Consider the following 21,611-nt stretch of genomic DNA (forward strand, 5'->3'; position numbering starts at 1 on the left):
TAGTATTTTTACAGCATGTAGTAGTATTCAGGCAAGTTATGTTTTTCAGTTTTTAACCTATAAAGAAAGAAAATGGTCAGATTAAATTTTAAGTATGTTGTCTCATATAGCCCTAGGAAATGATTTGAATTTCACAGTGGATATGAAATATTAATATTAATTAACATATTAATTCAGTATTTTGCAGTGTTACTATGATGAAGATGTAGCAATATTGCAACAATGTATTTAAGTGGCTCCCCAGGCACGACTCAGGGTAGGAGGGGGTATGTTTGGTTGGTATGTATATGAGCATGAATGTATATGTATAAGTCTATATGAGCATGAATTTGTATGTATAAGTGTGTGTGAACATTAATGCGTATATATAAGTGTGCATAGATGTCTATGTATAAGGGTATGTAAGCATATATGTCTATGTATAAGTATATGTAAGCATTGATATACATCAATGTGAAAGTGTTTGTAAATACGAGCATGAATGTGTAAGTGTTTGTTAACATAGATGTGTATGTGTGTTTGTGTGTGAGCATGAATATGTAGAGGGAATGCATGTGTTCAAATAAGTAAGTTAGTGAGTATGAGTAAATGGAAGCTTGTATGTGTAAATTTGTGTAAGCGTGTTTACATACTGTATTGTAATTGTAATTGTTGGAGAGGGGTAAAGACAAGCTATTTGGAGGCAATGATGGCACAGATAAGCTGTTTGGGGTCACTGACAAGTTGACATTGTGGGGCATGTTGCTTGCTAAAGTTGGGGGGCCTCAGGGAAAGGTTCACACCGGGGCCCTGTGGTTTTTTAGTTATGCCCCTGCCTCTGAAGGACTTGCAGATCCTGTTGGAGCAAGTTATGGGTGTTTCCATACAAAAATGCAATGTACAAATTGAAAGAGGTAGGTTTAAGCAATATTTCTTGCACCTAGAATGGAAGGTTGTGTTCAGAGAGTTGTTGTCAGAGCCGGTCTTAGTACCAGACAGGACGCCTTAATCAGGGGGCACCCACAGCTTCATACCTCAACAAGCCTTCTGGTCCAACATCAGTGCCTGACCTCACAAATGCTCTACTGGATGAAAATTCCCACAGAAACTCTCCAAAATCTTGTGGAAAGCCTTCCCAAAAGAGTGGAAGCTGCTATAGCTGCAAAAGGGGGGGGGACCAACTACATGTTACTGTCTATGCACTTAGAATGTGATGTCATCAAAGCCCCTTTTGGTGTAATGGTCAGGTGTCCCAAAACTTTTTTCCATATAGTGCATGTATACATACTACTTTTCAAAAGTTTAGGGTCACTTAGAATTTCCCTCGTTTCTAAAAGAAAAGCAACTTTTGTCCCTTAAAATCGATCAGAAAAACAGTGCAGACGCTGTTAATGTTAAGAATTCTTAGCGGAATATCTTCATAGGCGGGCAGAGGCCCTTTATAACTCCCATCACTCCTGTGTTCCAATGGCCCTTTATAACTCCCATCACTCCTGTGTTCCAATGGCACGTTGTGTTTGTATCCTAGTTTTAGTTTAAAAGGTTAATGAATTATTAGAAAACCCTTTTGCAAGTATGTTGCAGCTAGAAATGTCCTTGTTTTCCATGAAAACAGCTAAGTGACCCCAAACTATTTGAACAGTAGTGTAGATATCAATAAATAAAAACAATAATAATAATGTGGGAAGATAGTAAGATTGTGTGATTGTCTACTGACTTTTGCCATGGAAACTTTTGTTACAGAGGCTATTGTCTCTGAGCCTCCAAGCCATTGCTTGAAGGTGTAACCAAACTGGAATGTATAAATGGAGCACACAATAACATTTCTTTACGAAAACATTAAGTTCAGTCTGCTCAATGTCAGTCAGTGGGCTTTGAAGCTGAAAAGGGTGTGTAGTCCAGAAGACCTCCATATAGTCCCTCTCTGAAACCGGATACCTTGTAACAAAATTAAACTTACTGAATAAAAGGACCCGCAATGCTGCTTAGGTGGTTTTTCCGGTTGCTTATAGGTCCCTCACACCTTACCTTAGAGCGTTATTAGCAACACTTGCATCCAACCTTTTGACCTTAAAATTGAGAAACAGGTTGAAACAGCAGTAAGACGGGGTCCAGAATTCCAGACAGCGCAGCTGTTAAGGACTTAAGTATAAGTCGTTTCATCTAAGTACTGCTCATTATCTGAAGTCCAGGGCTTGACAGCCATTAGGAAAATTAGACAGAGACCTAGGGGTTATACACCACCGAGTGGCAGGTCCATATTGATGTACTTTTACTATGCCAATTAGAAGAGCATTAAGAGTTAATCACCTTCAACTGAGACTGAAAGCTGTGTCAGGAGTATAGGGGGCAGCGGAGGGGATGCTGCAGCTGGACCCTGTGTTGAAGGGCCCTGGAGCTCTCCACTGTTCTCTCAATAAAGGACACAGACGGGGCTGTACCTGATGGATCCAGGGCCCAGGAGGTTGAGTTTTCAGGGTGTTAGGTGCTGAAATCATTTTGCCGTTTTCACTTTTGGGTTAAGTACATGAGCAAGCACCTGCTCTGGATCATTAGGTTTTAGGGGGTTACTTATTTAAACAAAGCGAGTATAAGTACATTGCATCGTAATTTAGAACACCACCACACCAAAGACACCATTAAAGAAATATCCTTAAAGAGCTAATAGTGCCAGGTACAAAATTATGAAACACAGAGTCCCAATGTACAAATATCCTGAGGCCTTCATATATAGCGCTTTGTATTTGCTCAGGAAATACAAGTAATGATGCATTCTTGGGCAGACCGATAACTCTCTGTTCATAGGGAAAGCTCAGACAAATACCTCAGTATTAAAGTAACCAAAAAATATATTTTCTATCAGAGCCCATTTTAGAAAAAGTGACCCAAAGTGTATTGGTAGGTGTGCACACAGAATAGCATTTACCTTCATGCAATTAAATTTATATAGTGCTTACACAGCGCTACAATGCATACATTCAGAGGGTCTGACAAAACTAAAATTAAAAGATTGAGGCAAAGCGATACATCAAGCAGAGAGATCCCTGCTCACCAATGAAATGGTCTGCCAATAGTAAATGGATCAAAGTTATTACTGTCAATAAATCCTACGCTTGGAACATTCATTTCATTCTATCTAAATCTACTAACCCAGTTCTCATTATTGCTGCAGACAAGTCTCCAAGATATCAGTGTTTTTATTCCGGGCTGTATCTTGGCTTAGGCCATCTAGGCCTAGGATGGCACTTTACAAGGAATGCCCCTACCCGGCTGAAGAATTAAGCCCACATGCTCAATAATCTCATTTGGCAGAGCTGAATATGAAAATTACTGATGGGGGGGCTCTGTTCTTCTTCAGGCAGGTGCCAAGAATCCAGTTTAACCACCAGCAAGTTGCTGTTATGTGGAGGGAATAAGGCACAGGTAAAGCAAAAAGTCTTCAGCCAGGTAAGCAGACAAGCTGTTTGGAGAACAAAGTTGGCACTGGGAAAATTTGAGGGGGACAAAGTTAGCACTGGAACACTGGTTGAGGACAAAGTTGACACTGCTAAGTTCTTTGGGGACAAATATGGCACTTGGAAGATGTTTGGGAACAATGATGGGACTGTTAAGCTGTTAAGGGACAAAGCTGGTGCTGATAAGTTATGTGGGTGTAAATATTGCACTGATAAGCTGTTTGTAGACAAAGATGGCACTAGCAAGTGACAAGCTGTTTGGGGCATAGGTGGCACTTGCATGTTTACAACTGGCAATAATTGAGCTCCAGACACTTGTTACCTGCTGCAGCTCAATCTCTAGGGGGAACTTAATGTTGAGCATCACTGCCCGTTATTGGCACCATCCCTGCAAACTTATTATGACCATATTGTGACTATAGGACTCTTCCCGAACCTCCAATCAGGTTTATGGAGGATTGCATGTATTGCTAATTTGATTATTACAGAGGCAGAACTTCTATTGGTAGTGTGCACTGGCAGTGTAAGTCGTTATAGATCATAGCATATTGGGACACTTTGAATATATTCACCACTAATGATGTGCTTCACGAAAATATTTGTCTCTAGGACAGTGACATTTTTACTAGTGGAGGAATGTTGTGTGGCCATCCCTCTGCATGTAACTTTTACACACCGTGATGAACATTTTAATTAAGTTGTGTCCACATACCCACTGCTGCAGCATTTATCTGCACATGCATCCCCATTTTTAGTAGAGCTTCTGAATCGGGGATCTCTGGTTCCATGGAACTGTTAAGTGTAATGCAACCTCCCCACCTTGTCCAGCATCTTGGTATCCAATAAGAGTGAAAAAACTTTATGTAAATACATAATATTGTTATTCCTCAAAAACTAGCCTCCAAGAGAAAGCACAGTGGTTGAGGGTTCCCACAAAGTTGGAAGCATAACATTGCCAAAAAAGTCTTGGTATGTCCCCTTCAGCACACCAAGACATTTTGGACAATGCTATGCTTCCAACTTTAAGGGGACAGTATGGGGAAGGCCCTTTTCTATTCCAGCATGACTGTGCCCCAGCAGACAAAGCAAGGTCCATAAAGACACGATTGGATGAGTTTAGTGTAGAAGAACTTGACTGTCATGCACAGAGCCCTGACTTCAACCCCATCAAACACCTTTGAGATGAACCGAATGGTGGAAAGCCTTCCAAGAGTGAAAGCTGTTATAGCTGCATAGGGGGAGACCAACTACATATTACTGTCTATGTATTTAGAATGAGATGTCATAAAAGTCCCTGTTGGTGTAATGGCCAGATCTCCCAATACGTTGTTCATATAGTGTGTGTATATAGGAATATACGCTTAGAAATAATCTGTGTCCCAATGGCACCTTGTGTTCCTTAATCCAGGTTTAAATTTAGAAGGCTAATTGGTCGTTAGAAAACCCTTTTGCAATTATGTTACAGGTAGAAGTGACCCCAAACTTTTGAACAGTAGTTTATATTTAAGGTATCGATATGAAGCAGAGTCTTCACTGTCAGAGGAATAGTTATATTGAGCGCACAGGATCGGATTGCATAAATCGCGTTGTATGTCAGTACTATGCGTGTCCCTCTGTGCCGGAGATGTACAGACGTGTCCCTGGAGGTGGGTGACAAACGCCGGAGCCTCCCTCCGGGGCTCATCCCTCCAGGGCTCATCCCAGCCGCTGTTTTTTCTTAGTGACACCTTTAGCTTGGGTTTAGCTTTGTTTCTTTCTGCACAACAGCTGGGGGCTATATGTGACCTTTTCACATTTAAATCAGGGTTCGGTTGTAAGTTATTTTACCGGTGATAAAGCAGAGAACACCAAAGTAACAAAAGCAGCAAACCATATCAACAAATCCTAGTGTCCTATTCACTAATGTGTAGATTAGTGTATATATATATATATATATATATATATCAGAGTACAAATCTTTGGATAAATAGATACTGGTATGTATATAAATGTGTATTTTTCCGCAGTTGCACCATTTCACACTAGTATGTTTTTATACTCATCCCCCACTTAACCCTTGCTGTCCACAAAATTAAAAGAATGCCCCCCCCCCAGCACCCCTCCTCACCTTGCAAAGCCCTTCTTGACTCACATGGACTTGTCTATACCCCTATTCCTGGTGAATGGGCTGTTTGGAGAAATCAGAGAGGGCACTTTGGAGATGAGGTGGGATCGGGGACAGCCTGGCGATTGCCCCTGGGGTGTCCTTATTGGAGGATTTTGGGGCACTACCTGAAATTTTTTTTAATTGCAAACGTACATGAAGTCATTGTTGTGTCTACCGTAACAATGTGTGTGCTCCATGTACATATTTCCCATGCATCTTGTTTGGTAGATGTGTTTTGGACTGGGTAGCCCATACTGAGTGTGCTGTCTGACAGGTGTGCTTTGGGCTAGTACTGGCCCATCTGGCTGAACTTGCACCCTGGGCGGCATGTTGCCGGGCCCTCCCCTGGGGTAATTCAGAGAAGTGGAGGAAGCGGAGCACTTGAGTTGTCGTTGTGTCTGTCTCTCTCTGTCTCTCTGTCTCTCCCATCCTCCCTTTGTTGCCCCGATGGGAAGCTATTATAAAGCGAGTGTTACGGGTATGATGAAAGAGGCTCCCAAACCAACCCCATTCTTCTTTTTCCATTAACCCAGCACCTGCTTAGTGTGATTTGCATGGAGTTTTTTGTTTATTAATGGAAATTAATGTAGGCAAATAAAGATTTTCATTACTTTAATTAATACGGGATTTAGAATCAAAGTTTGTGAATTCGTTTCTGTTTCCTAAGCTGAGCATAAGATCCTACACCGGTATTTACAAATGAAATCCTTGGCTGACAGTGAGGCTGTTTCGCGCTCAGCACTTGGGTAGGGCACTTTAATGTCACTTTGCTTGATTTAAGATAAGTCGGCGTGAAATTAGAATTTGCCTAATGACAGAGGAGGCATTATATCCCAACATAAAGCGCAGACTTTCACTGAATTCGCTTTTCCTGATGTAAAGCGTCAGAGCTTAATCGTGCTTAAATAGCCTCATTAGATTAGCCTTTACCACTTCTGCTGGGAGGCTTTTCCACTTATCTACCACCCTCAGTAAAACATCTTGGCCTCTGACCACTCCACAATTAACTAGCTATTTAAAGCAACATGCTGTAGATCTGTCCAAAACAAAGTGAAGCGTACATCTTTAGAATGATAAAGCAATAACATGAAATCAATTTTAACATAATCGCTTTCTATTCTCTCTCTTTCCTCTTCCTCTCTTTTTTTGACTTTTTAGTAAATCTGCCCCAAAGTCTTATCTACATTGATCATTACGACGCACATGGAATTTTGCAAGCACAAACGCTTTGACTTTCCATTAAAATTCTGTCGCCTGAAGCTCAAAAGATAATATTAGTGCTTTGAAAACAGCCAGAGAGATGTGACGCTGGGACATGAGCCAGGTTCTCAGATTCTGGCAGTCTTCCCAATGTCTTCCTTGCAAATTTAGTAAAGATGATACCTTTATTGGCCAACTGATGTGTATAATGGATTACAAGCTTTTAAGACTAGGTCTCTTCTTCGGGCATATTAGAGACCCACAGTCTTGAACGCTTGCAGGCCATTATACTTCATCCAATAAAGGCATCACCTTTACCAAATTGTTCTTCACTCTTTCGATGGCTACCACTCTAACCAACTCTATCGCTGCAGGATGGGCAGATATTGACGTTGTAGCTGCTCGTGGACTGCAAAAGAAGGGTCTGACTTATTGAGAACAATGGGTATTAATTCAACATGCCTGGATTTGTGGTTGTAGTCCACCCTAGCGTATTCTTAGCTGTCCTCCAACGGTCCTGAGTAGCCATGTCTTCACAATCAGAAAGGATTTATCAGATTTCCATTGATGTCTACTTTAGAATACTAAACACACTCGGTAAGAATAGTCACGGTTTACTTGTACAAGTGGTGCACAAAGAACTCATGTGATCTGTTCCAGATCATTTAGAAAAGTCGGAGGACAAGTAGAGCGAGTCTGACAAAAGCTACTCCTCTCGACTCTAATACAAACATTAAGGGAATAACCACCAAGTGTAGACCCCAAATCCGCACACAATCACAATTATATAATTTTCATGGAATATGTTTCAGGACATCGTCAGTAGCGCTTCACATAACAATGTGGAGACAAAAAGGGAAGACGGTCCTACTCACTAGAAGACCAATGGACACCAGCAGCGAAGCAAGGAAGCCTCAAAACTACATAATCCTTTTTTTTAAGGCAATGATAGTGAAAATGTTCTAGAACGCTGATCTTTATGAATAATACCGTTTTGAGTGTCGATGATAATAATGCTAAGCATGTATTATATAATGTATTAATATCATATCATTTATATAATGTACTATACAATTATATTGCTAAACATCAAGGGCATAACTAGAAACCACCGGGCCCTGGTGCGAAAAATTGCCCCGGGCCCCCCAACTTCAACAGCTGGTCTATGTCATCATTGCCCCCACACAACTGGTCTGTGCCTTCTTTGCCCCTTGCTCCCCTTCTAACATAAAACATATGTAAACACACTTACACAAATTACACACACTTACTCATACTCACTCACACTCCATCTCACCCCACTTACACAATTACACACCCATGCTCACACACACTCAAGTACATATCCATGCTCTCTCACACACAGACACAAGTATACATCCATGCTCTCACACACACACAAAAGTACACACACATGCTCTCTCACACACAGACACACACACTCAAGTACACATCCATGCTCTCTCACCCACACACACAATTACACATCCATACTCTCTCACACACATAAACGCATAAACAAAATGCTAAATAAGCCCTTTTTGCTCAATTAAACCCTTTCCTCCATAGACTTTCATTAATTACACAATATTTTTATATTTTGATATTATAGTAAGATGCTAGCAATAAAAATGGGGAAGACCTGTTTTTATTGATAAACCAATTTGTGAATGTTTCTATAAACATGCTGGGACTTTTAGGACTGTAGAACATTGTTATACCCAGCAAACATTCTGAGCTCCTACAAAACAGGGAGAGACAGATTTGGGTCTTAAAGTGGGACTGCTCCTCCTAAAGCGGGACAGTTGGGAAGTATTTTAATTTGTCTTCTCCGGGGTTTGCTTGCACTTTTATAGACATTAGTAGTACATATCCAAGAGCTGTCAATGTGATCGGGATTTAACCTTGCTGAGGCACCTTTCTGTGCTTCGAGATGGAGGGATTTGGTTTGGGTTCCAAAAGGGGATACTTGGGGCTTTTGGTGTTGATTTAAAGAGAGATCACCCCTGGGTAATGCCTAGAATCACTCTGAATAAGTTCCAGCTCATCCAGAATATCAATGCAGAGCCCTATATCAACATATTTATCCTACTTGACCTTGAGAGTAACCCTCCAAAACTTCCTCCAGAGCGGAGTAAAGCAACAAACAATACAAGCCAATTATCAACAGGCAGGTGGTCAGCTCTCGACTCTAATACAAACATTAAGGGAATAACCACCAAGTGTAGACCCCAAATCCGCACACAATCACAATTATATAATTTTCATGGAATATGTTTCAGGACATCGTCAGTAGCGCTTCACATAACAATGTGGAGACAAAAAGGGAAGACGGTCCTACTCACTAGAAGACCAATGGACACCAGCAGCGAAGCAAGGAAGCCTCAAAACTACATAATCCTTTTTTTTAAGGCAATGATAGTGAAAATGTTCTAGAACGCTGATCTTTATGAATAATACCGTTTTGAGTGTCGATGATAATAATGCTAAGCATGTATTATATAATGTATTAATATCATATCATTTATATAATGTACTATACAATTATATTGCTAAACATCAAGGGCATAACTAGAAACCACCGGGCCCTGGTGCGAAAAATTGCCCCGGGCCCCCTAACTTCAACAGCTGGTCTATGTCATCATTGCCCCCACACAACTGGTCTGTGCCTTCTTTGCCCCTTGCTCCCCTTCTAACATAAAACATATGTAAACACACTTACACAAATTACACACACTTACTCATACTCACTCACACTCCATCTCACCCCACTTACATAATCATGCTCACACACACTCAAGTACATATCCATGCTCACAAACACACACAAAAGTACACACCCATGCTCTCTCACACACAGACACAAGTACACAGCCATGCTCACACACACAAGTATACATCCATGCTCTCACACACACATACACAAGTACACATCCATGCTCTCTCACCCACACACACAATTACACATCCATACTCTCTCACACACATAAACGCATAAACAAAATGCTAAATAAGCCCTTTTTGCTCAATTAAACCCTTTCCTCCATAGACTTTCATTAATTACACAATATTTTTATATTTTGATATTATAGTAAGATGCTAGCAATAAAAATGGGGAAGACCTGTTTTTATTGATAAACCAATTTGTGAATGTTTCTATAAACATGCTGGGACTTTTAGGACTGTAGAACATTGTTATACCCAGCAAACATTCTGAGCTCCTACAAAACAGGGAGAGACAGATTTGGGTCTTAAAGTGGGACTGCTCCTCCTAAAGCGGGACAGTTGGGAAGTATTTTAATTTGTCTTCTCCGGGGTTTGCTTGCACTTTTATAGACACTAGTAGTACATATCCAAGAGCTGTCAATGTGATCGGGATTTAACCTTGCTGAGGCACCTTTCTGTGCTTCGAGATGGAGGGATTTGGTTTGGGTTCCAAAAGGGGATACTTGGGGCTTTTGGTGTTGATTTAAAGAGAGATCACCCCTGGGTAATGCCTAGAATCACTCTGAATAAGTTCCAGCTCATCCAGAATATCAATGCAGAGCCCTATATCAACATATTTATCCTACTTGACCTTGAGAGTAACCCTCCAAAACTTCCTCCAGAGCGGAGTAAAGCAACAAACAATACAAGCCAATTATCAACAGGCAGGTGGTCAGGGAAACGTGTTCAACACAGATTGGCAGCCGGGCGGTCATGACTCGGCGTTCCTCTAGGGGGAGCCAAAGAGGCCTCAGCCGAGCTCCGCCGAATGCATTGGCGGAAAAAGCCGAAATAAATCTGGCCAGGTATTTCTTACCTGCGTGACCACGTGGGAAGGGGGAGGGACAGCCACATCCCAATGACAAGTCACCAGCCCTTGGAAAGCGCTCTGTAGAGGTGCAGCCTTCATTTTATTGGCTCAAACAGTGGAGTGCAAAACAAAAAAAGAGGCAAAACCTGCCTTTCCCTCCCCTTCCCCCCAACCTGGATCCTCCTGTAGAGTATGTGCAGGTTCCCCGGGGTGTCTCGTTCAATATCTATAGGTGGAGGTGATTCAAGGTGTAGGGTGTTATCTTTTTGGGTTCTTTTTTCACTTTGGGGGTAAGGTGAAAGTTTATATTTTTTTTGTATATAGGCGTACAATTAGGACTTTTATTTTTTAAAAGATTAAAAAAAGACAAAAAAAAAAAAAAAACCATGACTGCAGCTTCCCCGGATTACCTGGTGATTTTGTTCACTACTACTGCTGGTGCTAATGGGAGTAAATTGGGCTCTGATGAGAAAGAAGTGATCCAGCTGTTGTGGAAAGTGATAGATCTGGCCAACAAAAAGGTGGGTGCGAATAGATCGCTTCATAGAGGGTTATTTATGAGTTTATTGGGCTTCCCATCTCAAAGACCTGCTCCTTACGCCAATAGTTACGGAAAAAGCTCAATCTAAGCGTAAAGCCGTTTTATAACCTGCCTCCGTGTAGATTAAGCTGCAGCTCTCCCTCGGAGGGCCCTTTGTGCCGGGAACACCCGCGGAACGTTCTTTTGGAACGCAGCAGTACACCGCCACGGAGCATGTTGGCGCTTTGGCACACGTTATGGGGCTTGTAAGCGTTTTCTGTTAACCTTGGGCTGACGCGATTCGTTTTCATTACCCCACTCCCGGGGTGCACACTTCGCTGTCACTATTATGTAAGGGCTGGGGAGTGTTTCATGGTAATAAAGCCGGGCTTTATCTCTGATCTGTTACAGGCTGGGAAACTCCATGAAGTCAAAGTCAGACCCGATCACCTGGAGCTGACAGAAGAGTGCAAGGAGGCCAAGATCGAGCCAGAAAGCCTATATGCGGCCCCCCAGCTTGATCAGGCTTTGCAGCAGGTGAGATACCTGTCCATAAGGGGTTAAAACTGCTGGGAAGATGTGGCCTGGAGCGAAGTGGATGTGGCATTTGGGGCAGTACTGGAGTTGGGCTCCCTGCTCCTGGAGAGCTGCGGATTCTCTCGCCGGTGTTTAGTAAATTCTACTGTTTGTAATCCAGGTTAGATTTGTCACGGTTGTGTTGGCCGCTGTCAGCATTCAGATTACAGATTATTAGAAACGATATTTGGCTGGAGTCAGATATTTCGTGTTGGGACCTTTTTCTATATGAATAAAAATAATTTACTGCTGGAAGAAACCAGTTTATTTATTTTTTTTGTTAAATTTATATTGTAAAATTAACGTTCCAATGGCTGTGTTATTTATATATATATGCATAGCTACTAATGGGTTAATGTTACTGTGATAGCAGTATATGATATAGAAGCGTGTGTGTGTGTATATATATATATATATATACACACACACACACGGGGGGGGGGGTCTTGTATCATCCCCATTTTGTTGCACACACATTCCCCTTGCCAAACGTTACACACAGCAGGTTCTGCAGCTCCCCCCGCCTCCACCTATCAATGGAAACGCCCTGCCCAACCCAGCCAATTATGTTTTTTTCCTCTGGTGTACCTTAGTATGCATGTGTCATTATTATATGAAGTGTATCACACGGTTGTTTTATATAGCGCCACCATATTCCGAAGCGCTGTACAATGGGTAGACAGGACATAACAAGCAGTATGTAACATAACAGTTTTGCTTACAGAAACAGGTGAGCAGGGCCCTGCTCAAAGAGCTTATAGTCTACACATGCCAGTATAGATACGATGGTGTATATAGTCTCGGGGGGCCCTGCCTTCACACCTGTCAATAATGGCAATTATTTGCACTGAATGTACGTGAATATTCCTACATTTGGCTCTATTCATTTAAGGGAGGGTTGTGGTTTCTGCTCATTGACTTTACTATACATTGTAAAGGTCCAGGACCAATGGGATTCAGACCCTGTATGATGTAAAGTTAAATCAGCGACAATTCCTCTCCCTTCCTCTGAATAGACTCCCCCCTCTGTGATTTTTCTTTCCCCTCCTCCATTATAAATGAGTGTTAACCCTTTGGTTACACAATGCCTATATTTTTCATACTTGGTTTGGTGTCATCACACCCACAGCCACCATTAACTAAACAGGTGGCTGGGATTGCACAACTCCAGCTGTTATCCGCCCGTAATCCGGCTGCTGGGAACTTTAATAGTCGCACCGGCCAAAGATCCGGGTGGAGGTTCTGCCGGTGGGGTGACAGCTCATTCTTTAAGACGCCTTTAGAACATCCGCCACGATTGTTTCTCGCTAAGCCGCGTAACCATACAGATCGCCTTATTGTGCGCACATGGCTGCTTTCACTGTGGATCTACCATACATAATTCATAAATATTTCACAGCAAAACAAACACATTTATGTTAAGTGGTAGCTGAAAGTAATCTATTCTGTGTCTTCTATGGAGATAGTTCTACATTTATTCCGTAAAGAAAATAATTTAAAAAATTTTTTTTTTTTGTTCTGTTATAAGAAAATTGACAAAAAGGAGACATTGGGATTATTTGCCCCGTAACACCCTTTTCCCTTTAATGTATATCTGTTATTTTATGTTAACCGTGTCATAGCTGGAGTATTTGTTACATTTTTTATTTGTTTTTTTTTTTAGAATTTTGTTAATTGTAACAATATTTTGTTATGATGAGATAAATATTGTTTCCTGGGATATACCATAATGAGTTTTTATTGCACACACTATTAGTGTGTGTGTGTGTGTGTGTGTGTATACATACATTCATACATACATAAACACGTGTGTTTAATGTGCTGCTTTTTATTCTTTTGTATAGTATAATTTATAAATCAAGGGTGATATCTCTTTAACCACAATTTAAAAATTCTTATTTTGATTAACCCTAAATATACCAGTTTGCCCTGCTTCTATAGCTATTGAAGTAACCCCTTTTACAGAATTCTGTGACACTCTTTAGAATGATGAATATTGTTATAACCCAACCATTGTTTCCTCTGTAAGGGCAAAGCCTCTAACACTGAAAGGTGGAAAAAGTCACAACGCCTCAGGGCCACGTCAACCTTTTATTGCACTTTTATGCTGTATATTGTAATGTGTCGCATATGCTTGGTAAAGGTGCAGAATAAATAATATATGCAGTCAGTATCCACAGATCAAACATCCATGAGTTTTGTCCCGGCAGACACGTGGTACACAGAAGCTGACGTTTCCCGGCCACTGCAGATTAACAAATTTATCAAAATGGGCAAATTATTTGTTTACAAAGTGCTGTTCTTTCCAAATCTCTAATACGCCTCACTAAGCCTAGGGCAATGATGCCGATTCCTCTTGGAATAATTTAGTCCCATTGTGACATTGGGTGTATATATGTGTGTGTGTGTGTGTGTGTGTGTGTATATATATAACACAATTTTAACATAAGTAAGGCTACTACTGCCATTAGTGTGTTCATATAGTGCAATGTTATAATTGTATCCAGTGTTAAACCAGATAAAGTGAATTGTTACCAGATATGTTACACGCTTGTAAACACATAACATGTACTGGGAACATGTAGAAAGACTGGTTGGGCCAGATGCAAAAATGTTTGTGGGGGGGAGGGGTGTAATTTGCTTACAGGGTTAATACTCTGAGCAGAAGAAAAGCAGCAGAACCAGCTGTTTGGCGATGTGTGTGAGCGTCCTCTAATCGGAGAGACGGGTGTAACCTGGGTGTTGTCGTACGGTTATTTAGAGATCATTTTTTGTAGTCTCACAAACGTACCTTAATTGTTTGAGGTATATGAGGTAACGTACAAGACTGCTTTGGTGGCTCAAATGATCTGTAGAATTTTACCAGCTATCAAAGGGCCAGCTAGTCCTCAATCCCACGTTTTGGCCATACCTGTAGGTCAAGGCTGTCCAACCTGCTGCCCTCCAGCTTCTGCAAGACTACATCTCCCATACTCCTCTGCCAGCCATTGAGCGGAAAGAGCATTATGGGAGATGTAGTCCTGCAGCAGCTGGAGGTCCGCAGGTTCGACACCCCTGCTGTAGGTGCTTGTTTATCTCGGTACTCCTAGGCTTTGGGCTCTCACCCGTGTAAACCTTATCCCCATAGGCATTCTGTGTTATGGAATGAAGGGCCTGGCCTTACAGGTTCTCTCTCCTTGCGTGATGTGCTTTGGCTTTGCTCTGTGGAGTCTACCTGCCCAACGTAGGATGCCAGGCTTTCTTGACCTGAAGCAGCACTCATCCTATGTTATATTAAATTAACCGGTCATAATCATGGTCTTTTGGCTTTTTGATGCGTAGTATTGTAATCCTGCCATACATTGGTAAAATCAACAAAACGAGTAGTCTGTGCCGCCATATTGATTTTCTAGAAGACTACATGCAGGGTAATTTGTGTATGTTATGGAAGGTGTTTTAATAAAGGGCAATGGTCTAGCAGAGCATGTCCAGTGACCTTATAATTAAGTTCCAAATGTATTTTTTTTTTTTTTTCCTGCCGAAGTAAGTCGGGTAGATGCTAATGATGGTTTTTGTGTATTGAGTATGACCTGCATAGCGTGGAATAGATTAAAAGGCTGGTGTTTCTAGCAGAGTAAACATAATGATGTACCTGGAATGTCTATACCGTAGAATATACATATATAGAAACCTACACAAAATCCGTCCTTGGTCTCCATTCCTGTTAATACGATCCTTCAGATGCCATGTTTGGATTAAAAGACTGGCCCGTGTAATCTGACGTGTTTTCTTTGTTTTTGATCACAGTTTAATCAGTCTGTTGGTAATGAGCTGAACATCGGAGTGGGCACTTCATTTTGTTTGGCTACCGATGGGCAACTCCACATCAGACAAGTGCTGCATCCCGAGGCCTCCAAAAAGGTAATGGTCTAATACATTTATATTTATATTCATTGCGTCGTATGCTTGGGTTGTGTAACATGTTCACTGGGTGTGTGTTTTTTTTATTGTTTGGCACATCGATGGAAGAGGGTGTGTGACATACCACATATCCTGATACAAAAAGTACCGAGCAGACGTACTGTAACCTATGAATATAATGGTTTTATGTAGGTGTTCGAAGCAGTGTGTATAACTTATTGCACATGGAGACTTCAGTCTTCGCGTGATATCTTGGCTTTTTTGTTTAGGCTGGGAAAAGTCATTTAAATCGTACATTTTTAATGTTTATCAAAGCGTAACCAGTAGGATTGTTATTCTTCTGGCTAAGAAGTATACTGGATGCCCTAGAGCAATCTTTGACCTTGTCTCCTTTGTCCTTCAATAAGTTTTCATAGACATCAGCGTCATATAATTGTATATGCCTCTTGCCATGCAGATGTACGGAATGTGCGATCTTCTACTCTTTTTGCTCTTGTTGTGATTTCTTTAGTATTCTAGGTCCGCTGCGGCTGGACTGCAGCCTGATCGTCCTCGTGGAAGGGAACTGCGCCCACCAGGCCTAATGTTGCCTGGCTGCATGTTAATATAACCAGTTATTCTTTTTTACCCCCAAACATGCTGGATTTATCTCCTGGAAGCCCCTGCCCCCCTATTTAAAATCCATATATATTTTAGCAAGTCTCGCATGCAAATCTTCATACTTTTTTAATTACTTTTCTATGACCCGGGGCATTTCTTGCAGACCCTCTATTTAATAAGTCAAATGTACCCCTAACACACCAAGTTCTTGGTTAGCAAGTAGTTAAATAAGCTTGTTAACCATCTTCCAACCCCCCCCCCCATTTTTCTGAATACAATAGCTTATTATATAACCGTTCCCAACGTTAAACTCAGCTGGCTGTGAGGTGTAATATAGTTCCAGCAGGTGTCTTGTGATATAATGCCATTTAGTAAATATGAGTGACTATGTCCTTGGTACATATTTTAGGTAACCGGAGCAAGATGGGCAATGAGCTTGCTTGCGTTCGGGGGGGGGGGGGGGTCCACCATCATGCGTTTGGTGCTAAGAGTACCTCTTACAAGCCTGACTGATTCCCCCCACGTGAGGTGGTGGTAGGATAAGCTCAGCTGCGATATAAGCTTGGCCGGGACAAGAAGGGATTGTTCCTTATCTACAGCTGATACGTATTAACTCTCACAGGTGTAAGGCAGGGGAGCGAGCAATAGTTTCAGCTCCACATCTTAAATATCCCTGTTATGTGGACATGTCCCGGGATAAAACGTTGTGGCCTCTGCTAGGCTAAGGCTACGAGGGCCAGTTATAAGGGTTCGGTGGTTCGGTTTACGTTTTTGGGGTTAGTGGGGTGGTTTGCAACGTGGTTATTTACCGTAGGGCTTCATTTGGGGTATAGAACAGTGTTCAATAGGGAAACCAATGCCTCGTTCATTAACCCTGGAGCAATCTTTGACCTTGTCTCCATGTGTTCTTCAATGCTCTTGCAATACGATCTTGGTGTAGTATATTATTACGCTTTTTGTGGTTTATCTAATATTGGAGATGGCCGTTGTGGTTATAGCTATGCAGCGCATCTCTTATTTGAGTTTGTTCTGGTGCAGGATCACCTTTTCACTAGTGTCCTGGTGTCGGCTTATCTACGTGGCACACGTAATTGGTCCTGTTCACCAGAGAGAAGTTGTCGTCATTTCGACTCCTTGCGTATTACAAAGGGACAATGCTGATGAGCTTCTGTTGTAGCCAGAGCCTGGTTTGCCCCTTTTAAAGTAAAAAAAATCCTTTTGTATATATTGCAGATGCATTTAATGTTTAACGGTTTTGTAATGAATTTCCATTTCTTGCGAATCTTTGTCCCTGTCTCAGGCACACTTTTTTATTAAGCGTGGGAGTAAGCTTCGCTAAATGTACCCTACAACTACTGTTAGACGCGTGGCTTATCTCCACTTTTTAATTAAAAAGAAGGGGCGAGCGATGCAGTTCAGATGTTCTTCCTGAAATGGTAATATTTTAATTGCTAGGTGTCCAAACACTCCAATAAAATACTGTGAACAACCCGAAAATCCTCCCTAAGCCTGCTTTATACCGTAAGAGCCCCATTGTCTTGTGATCTTAACACGTGTTTCAAAGGCCAACAAATAAAATGATCACATGTGGAAGCGGAAAACCAATGTCCAAGCGGGGACCAATTCAGGATATTTACTACTACCTGCAAATCCTTGCGGTGCGTGGGGGGTGGATGATTTTTAGTAAATATTACAGTGGGTTGGAGGTTTCCACCTACTTTCACCTTGTAAAAGAGGGTTGGTATTTACTCCGGCGTTTTTTCTCTTTAGCAAAATCTGTCTGCTGTTTCATGCCTCTTTCTCACCATGTTGAACCTAAGCAGATTCTCATTGATGGTCAATAATAAGCTGACTAAGCGTAGAAAGGTGGCTTAAAATAAGCAAAAGTTGAACTCCAACCAAATTCAGCCACATATCGGAAATTTGTGTTTTGAGTCCTGTGACCTTAGCCCCATCCACTAGACAAACGCCCTCACTACAGGTGGTTATCGATAAAGTGGCTCGGTCTCAGTCACACATGAGGACTCGGACTTTCATTAGCTGTATAGAGGAGCAAGCGTCATAACCTTGCCATAAAGTAAGAGCTCGGTGTCTGGGCAGGGAAAGTCACAAATCATGACCGACTACGACGGCAGCGCATAAACCACTTTTATTGGAACGAACAGATAAAACAATCATCGTTGTACGGGGTACTGTATTTTATGCTCAGGGATTTGTATCCATGGTATGTCTCCTCGAAGTACATTCCTTTTTAGATGATGTTTCCGAGCTTTTCTTGTCCACATCCAGTACAATGGGCTTGCGATTGGCAGTGAGGGCCCATGAGTCAGTGCTCATATTACATGTGTAGGTATGTGTCATGGTATGCGTATGTCCACATGTGTGCACATGTTTGTGACCGTGTCTGCTGGCGCTATACGGACATAAAATGGTTATCTGTCTGTAGCTGCTTTCTCTGTACAGTAGGATCTAAAACTCTGGGGACTCCAGTAATCGGTATTAAGATCATTTATGGCCACGTTGTGGTTTTAATTTACTTTCCTTCCATTAAATCCTGACTCAAGGAAACATCTAGCTGGCGGCTGTCCTAAAAATCTTACCACCATGCCTGATCACCTGTAGGATGTTTAAAATAGAAGTATTCTATTATGTACTCCTTAGAAATATATATATATATCTATATATCAATTTTATAATTCTGTTCATAATTTCATTTTCACAGTATTTTACAGTCTCTCGTAACAAATGCTTGTCCAACATCAAAGACAGAGTCCTTTGACATGTTTTTGCCCCTCGAACAGGAAAGTTGTCTTCCCTCGCCAGCTGTTCTTTGTTTTGCGGGGGTTCTATAATGGCGTAGGAATAGACCCTGCAGGACTGGGGGGGGGGGGGACCTCGCAGCAGTCCTTTAACATCATGCCACCTGTGTCTCCTTCTGGGTAAACAGGGGAGAGGCTTTTAACCCCTTCTGCTGCCTCTGTTGTAACACGTGGTTGCTCCATTGCTGTGTTTATTCAGTAGCTGAGGAAAGCCTCTAAAACCTAGACTTTGAAACCCGTTTTTTACTTGCCATTTAATGTGTATATAAAAGAAAATCAATGCATTCTTCTACACAGTGATGTAGCTGGAATGAAATGATTCACTGGCAGGAATGTCGCGGTACTAACCTGCTGCACTCTCGTAATGTTTTGGAGAGCGTTCAAAGGCAGGCGTTTTGAAACCATTGACCCTCTTTCTGGGGTGGGTGCGCCACGCATGGGTGCTGTGTAGTAAGAGGCAGCTCATGTGAAGGCCTGGGGTGTTTTTTATTCAAGCCCCGAGTCCTCCAGTCCTGTCTGCTCCAACCTCCACCAGGGCTGGAGAAAGGATTACTAAACAGCCCTGGCACTTTAAGGCCAGCATCCACTCACTGATGTATAAAGGATATGTGCGGCTTGATTGTATGTGCACTTTGGATACGGGCGCGGCCACTGGCCCATCTGGCTTTCTTTGCCAGCCACCCTCAGTACAGTGTGGATCGTCATCCTCCCCATTATTCAAGTTTTCACAAGTATTAGACTTTACGCAAGAGGGGGGATTGAAGACTGTTATTGTACCAGTCCTCGCGTTGTGGCTTCTGATGTGCAGCGGCTGATGTCTTCTTGGCAGACCTGGCCATTGAGTAGATGAGGAAGAGTTCACATGTGTGTAGTGGTTCAGAACCCTTGCCAAAGGTGTTTCATGTGTGCTGTTTCGGTTTTGTGTGTTTGCTGTGTCTTATTTGTCTTGCACCTCTTTTCTGTGATTTGTGTGTTTGGTACTAGCAGGGGCACTTAGGACTTCCTAGAGTCAGCGATGGTCCAGAATCAGATGATCGCTCTGTAAGGTAAAAATAAAGTAGCACGTAAACTGGTTTTAGTGTCAGTCATTTAGACCAAACAACCTGATGTATCGTGAATTCCGAAAAAATAACTTTGCTTTGATCTCCCTGCCTATCTTTCAGTAAAAAAGGGTTAACAGTAGCCTGCCTGGGACCAGCGTTTGGTTATTCCCTGTCTTCTCTGACTTGCTATAAACTATGTAGGTGCCAAGCTGTATTTTACAGAGAGCCGATGATGGCTGTTCTGTGTGATTGGCAGAAGTCGGGTATATAGAGAGAATTATCTCTGACACCCTTTTCTGGAATGGAGCACGACGGTCTCTGCTCTTGTTTATTGAATGCGTAAAGGACGTAATTTTTCTCTTTTAAAATAAGTAACTTTGATACAGTATCAAACAAGCCAAAATAGCTGGAACTAGTCAATAAAGGGGTCATCTTTACCTAGTTTGGTCATATTCATTGCACAGCTAACTGCGTAATATTCTATACCTATGTCCATCATAGGTCAACCTTTTCTGCCACAAAGTATGGCGCACGCTACAAATGACTCTCTAAACTCTATGCCAGGCGTTAGGAGGGTAGGGATGGAGAGCCCTGCTCACTAGAGCCAACAAACCAAATTATTAATATTCAACTGGGGGTGGGGGGTAAAACTGCCATAATATAAATTCACCGGGCATTTATGACTACTATAAGAACTCTGAGGATCTGTGCATTCAGGATTCTATTAATATGACCGCATTTCCTACTGATAACATCCACGTCTGTACCTGGACATGCGCATACCGATGCTACCGATGTTTACGTTGCAGATGAAACGTTGTGCAGTCTATTGGGGGTGTCCTAGACATTTCTCTTGCAGCATGTGTCTTATTTCACTGTAATTTTGCAATTTCTGTAATATTAGTCTCCCAACCTAAAAGCAAATCCCCTCTTAGAAATTCACATTAATCCACAAGACATAGAAAACGGTCTACATGTTGTGATTTGGACGCTCTTGGCCTGTCTTGCGTTGGTTGGAAGGTATTTCCCTCGCCTCTGCTTCCTAATGGCTTATTAGATAACTTTTAAAGCATCGATAACTTGCTTTGTAACTGGTGAGAAGCTTACTAGAAGCAGTAAGTTGTCTCCATAGTTATGTCCAAACCCCTCATAACCCTTACCGCCATCTTCTCTGATGTTAACACGCTAGCAGACACTTCCGTCTTACGTTCTCTAGTCCTATAATGTCAGATAACTGATTAGCAGAAAAACCGGCTTATTGTAGAAAATTAAGGGAAATGTTTGTTTCGGAGTTGCTTTATATCTAGGTGTGTGTGTATATATAGATGTATGTATAAAATAATAGAGCTACTGTTTTTTTGTCCGCTCCACGGTCACAGGTAGTAAAAGCAAACAAAACACAAGGACAAACTTCTATAAAGTTATTCTTTAGCTTTCAAACACGACCTCCGGTTTATGAGCTGCCTTCCCGCCTCTTCATACCGTACCATACATTGTAATGAAGTGTTTGATATTCAGAGATGGACAACATTGTCCTGTCTGTAGACCGAGCCTTATCACTTAAAACTACTAGTTAA

General features: G+C 41.8%; 1 protein-coding gene across 2 annotated transcripts in view; it reads left to right on the forward strand.

Moving 5' to 3' along the window:
- The first annotated feature begins 10,962 nt into the window (after nucleotides 1-10,962).
- The window catches only part of LOC149305555 (epithelial splicing regulatory protein 1), a 31,674-nt gene continuing 21,025 nt past the window's right edge, over nucleotides 10,963-21,611 (forward strand). For both annotated transcript variants that reach the window (XM_089477344.1, XM_089477345.1), the window contains exons 1-3: nucleotides 10,963-11,097; nucleotides 11,508-11,633; nucleotides 15,459-15,572. In XM_089477344.1, the coding sequence (XP_089333470.1) occupies nucleotides 10,963-11,097; nucleotides 11,508-11,633; nucleotides 15,459-15,572 (375 nt within the window). The remainder of the gene's footprint in view (nucleotides 11,098-11,507; nucleotides 11,634-15,458; nucleotides 15,573-21,611) is intronic.

The sequence above is a fragment of the Sceloporus occidentalis genome, unplaced genomic scaffold (assembly GCF_023333645.1).
Source record: "Sceloporus occidentalis isolate IW3139 unplaced genomic scaffold, rSceOcc1.0.p SCAF_11, whole genome shotgun sequence".
Taxonomy (NCBI): Eukaryota; Metazoa; Chordata; class Lepidosauria; order Squamata; family Phrynosomatidae; genus Sceloporus; species Sceloporus occidentalis.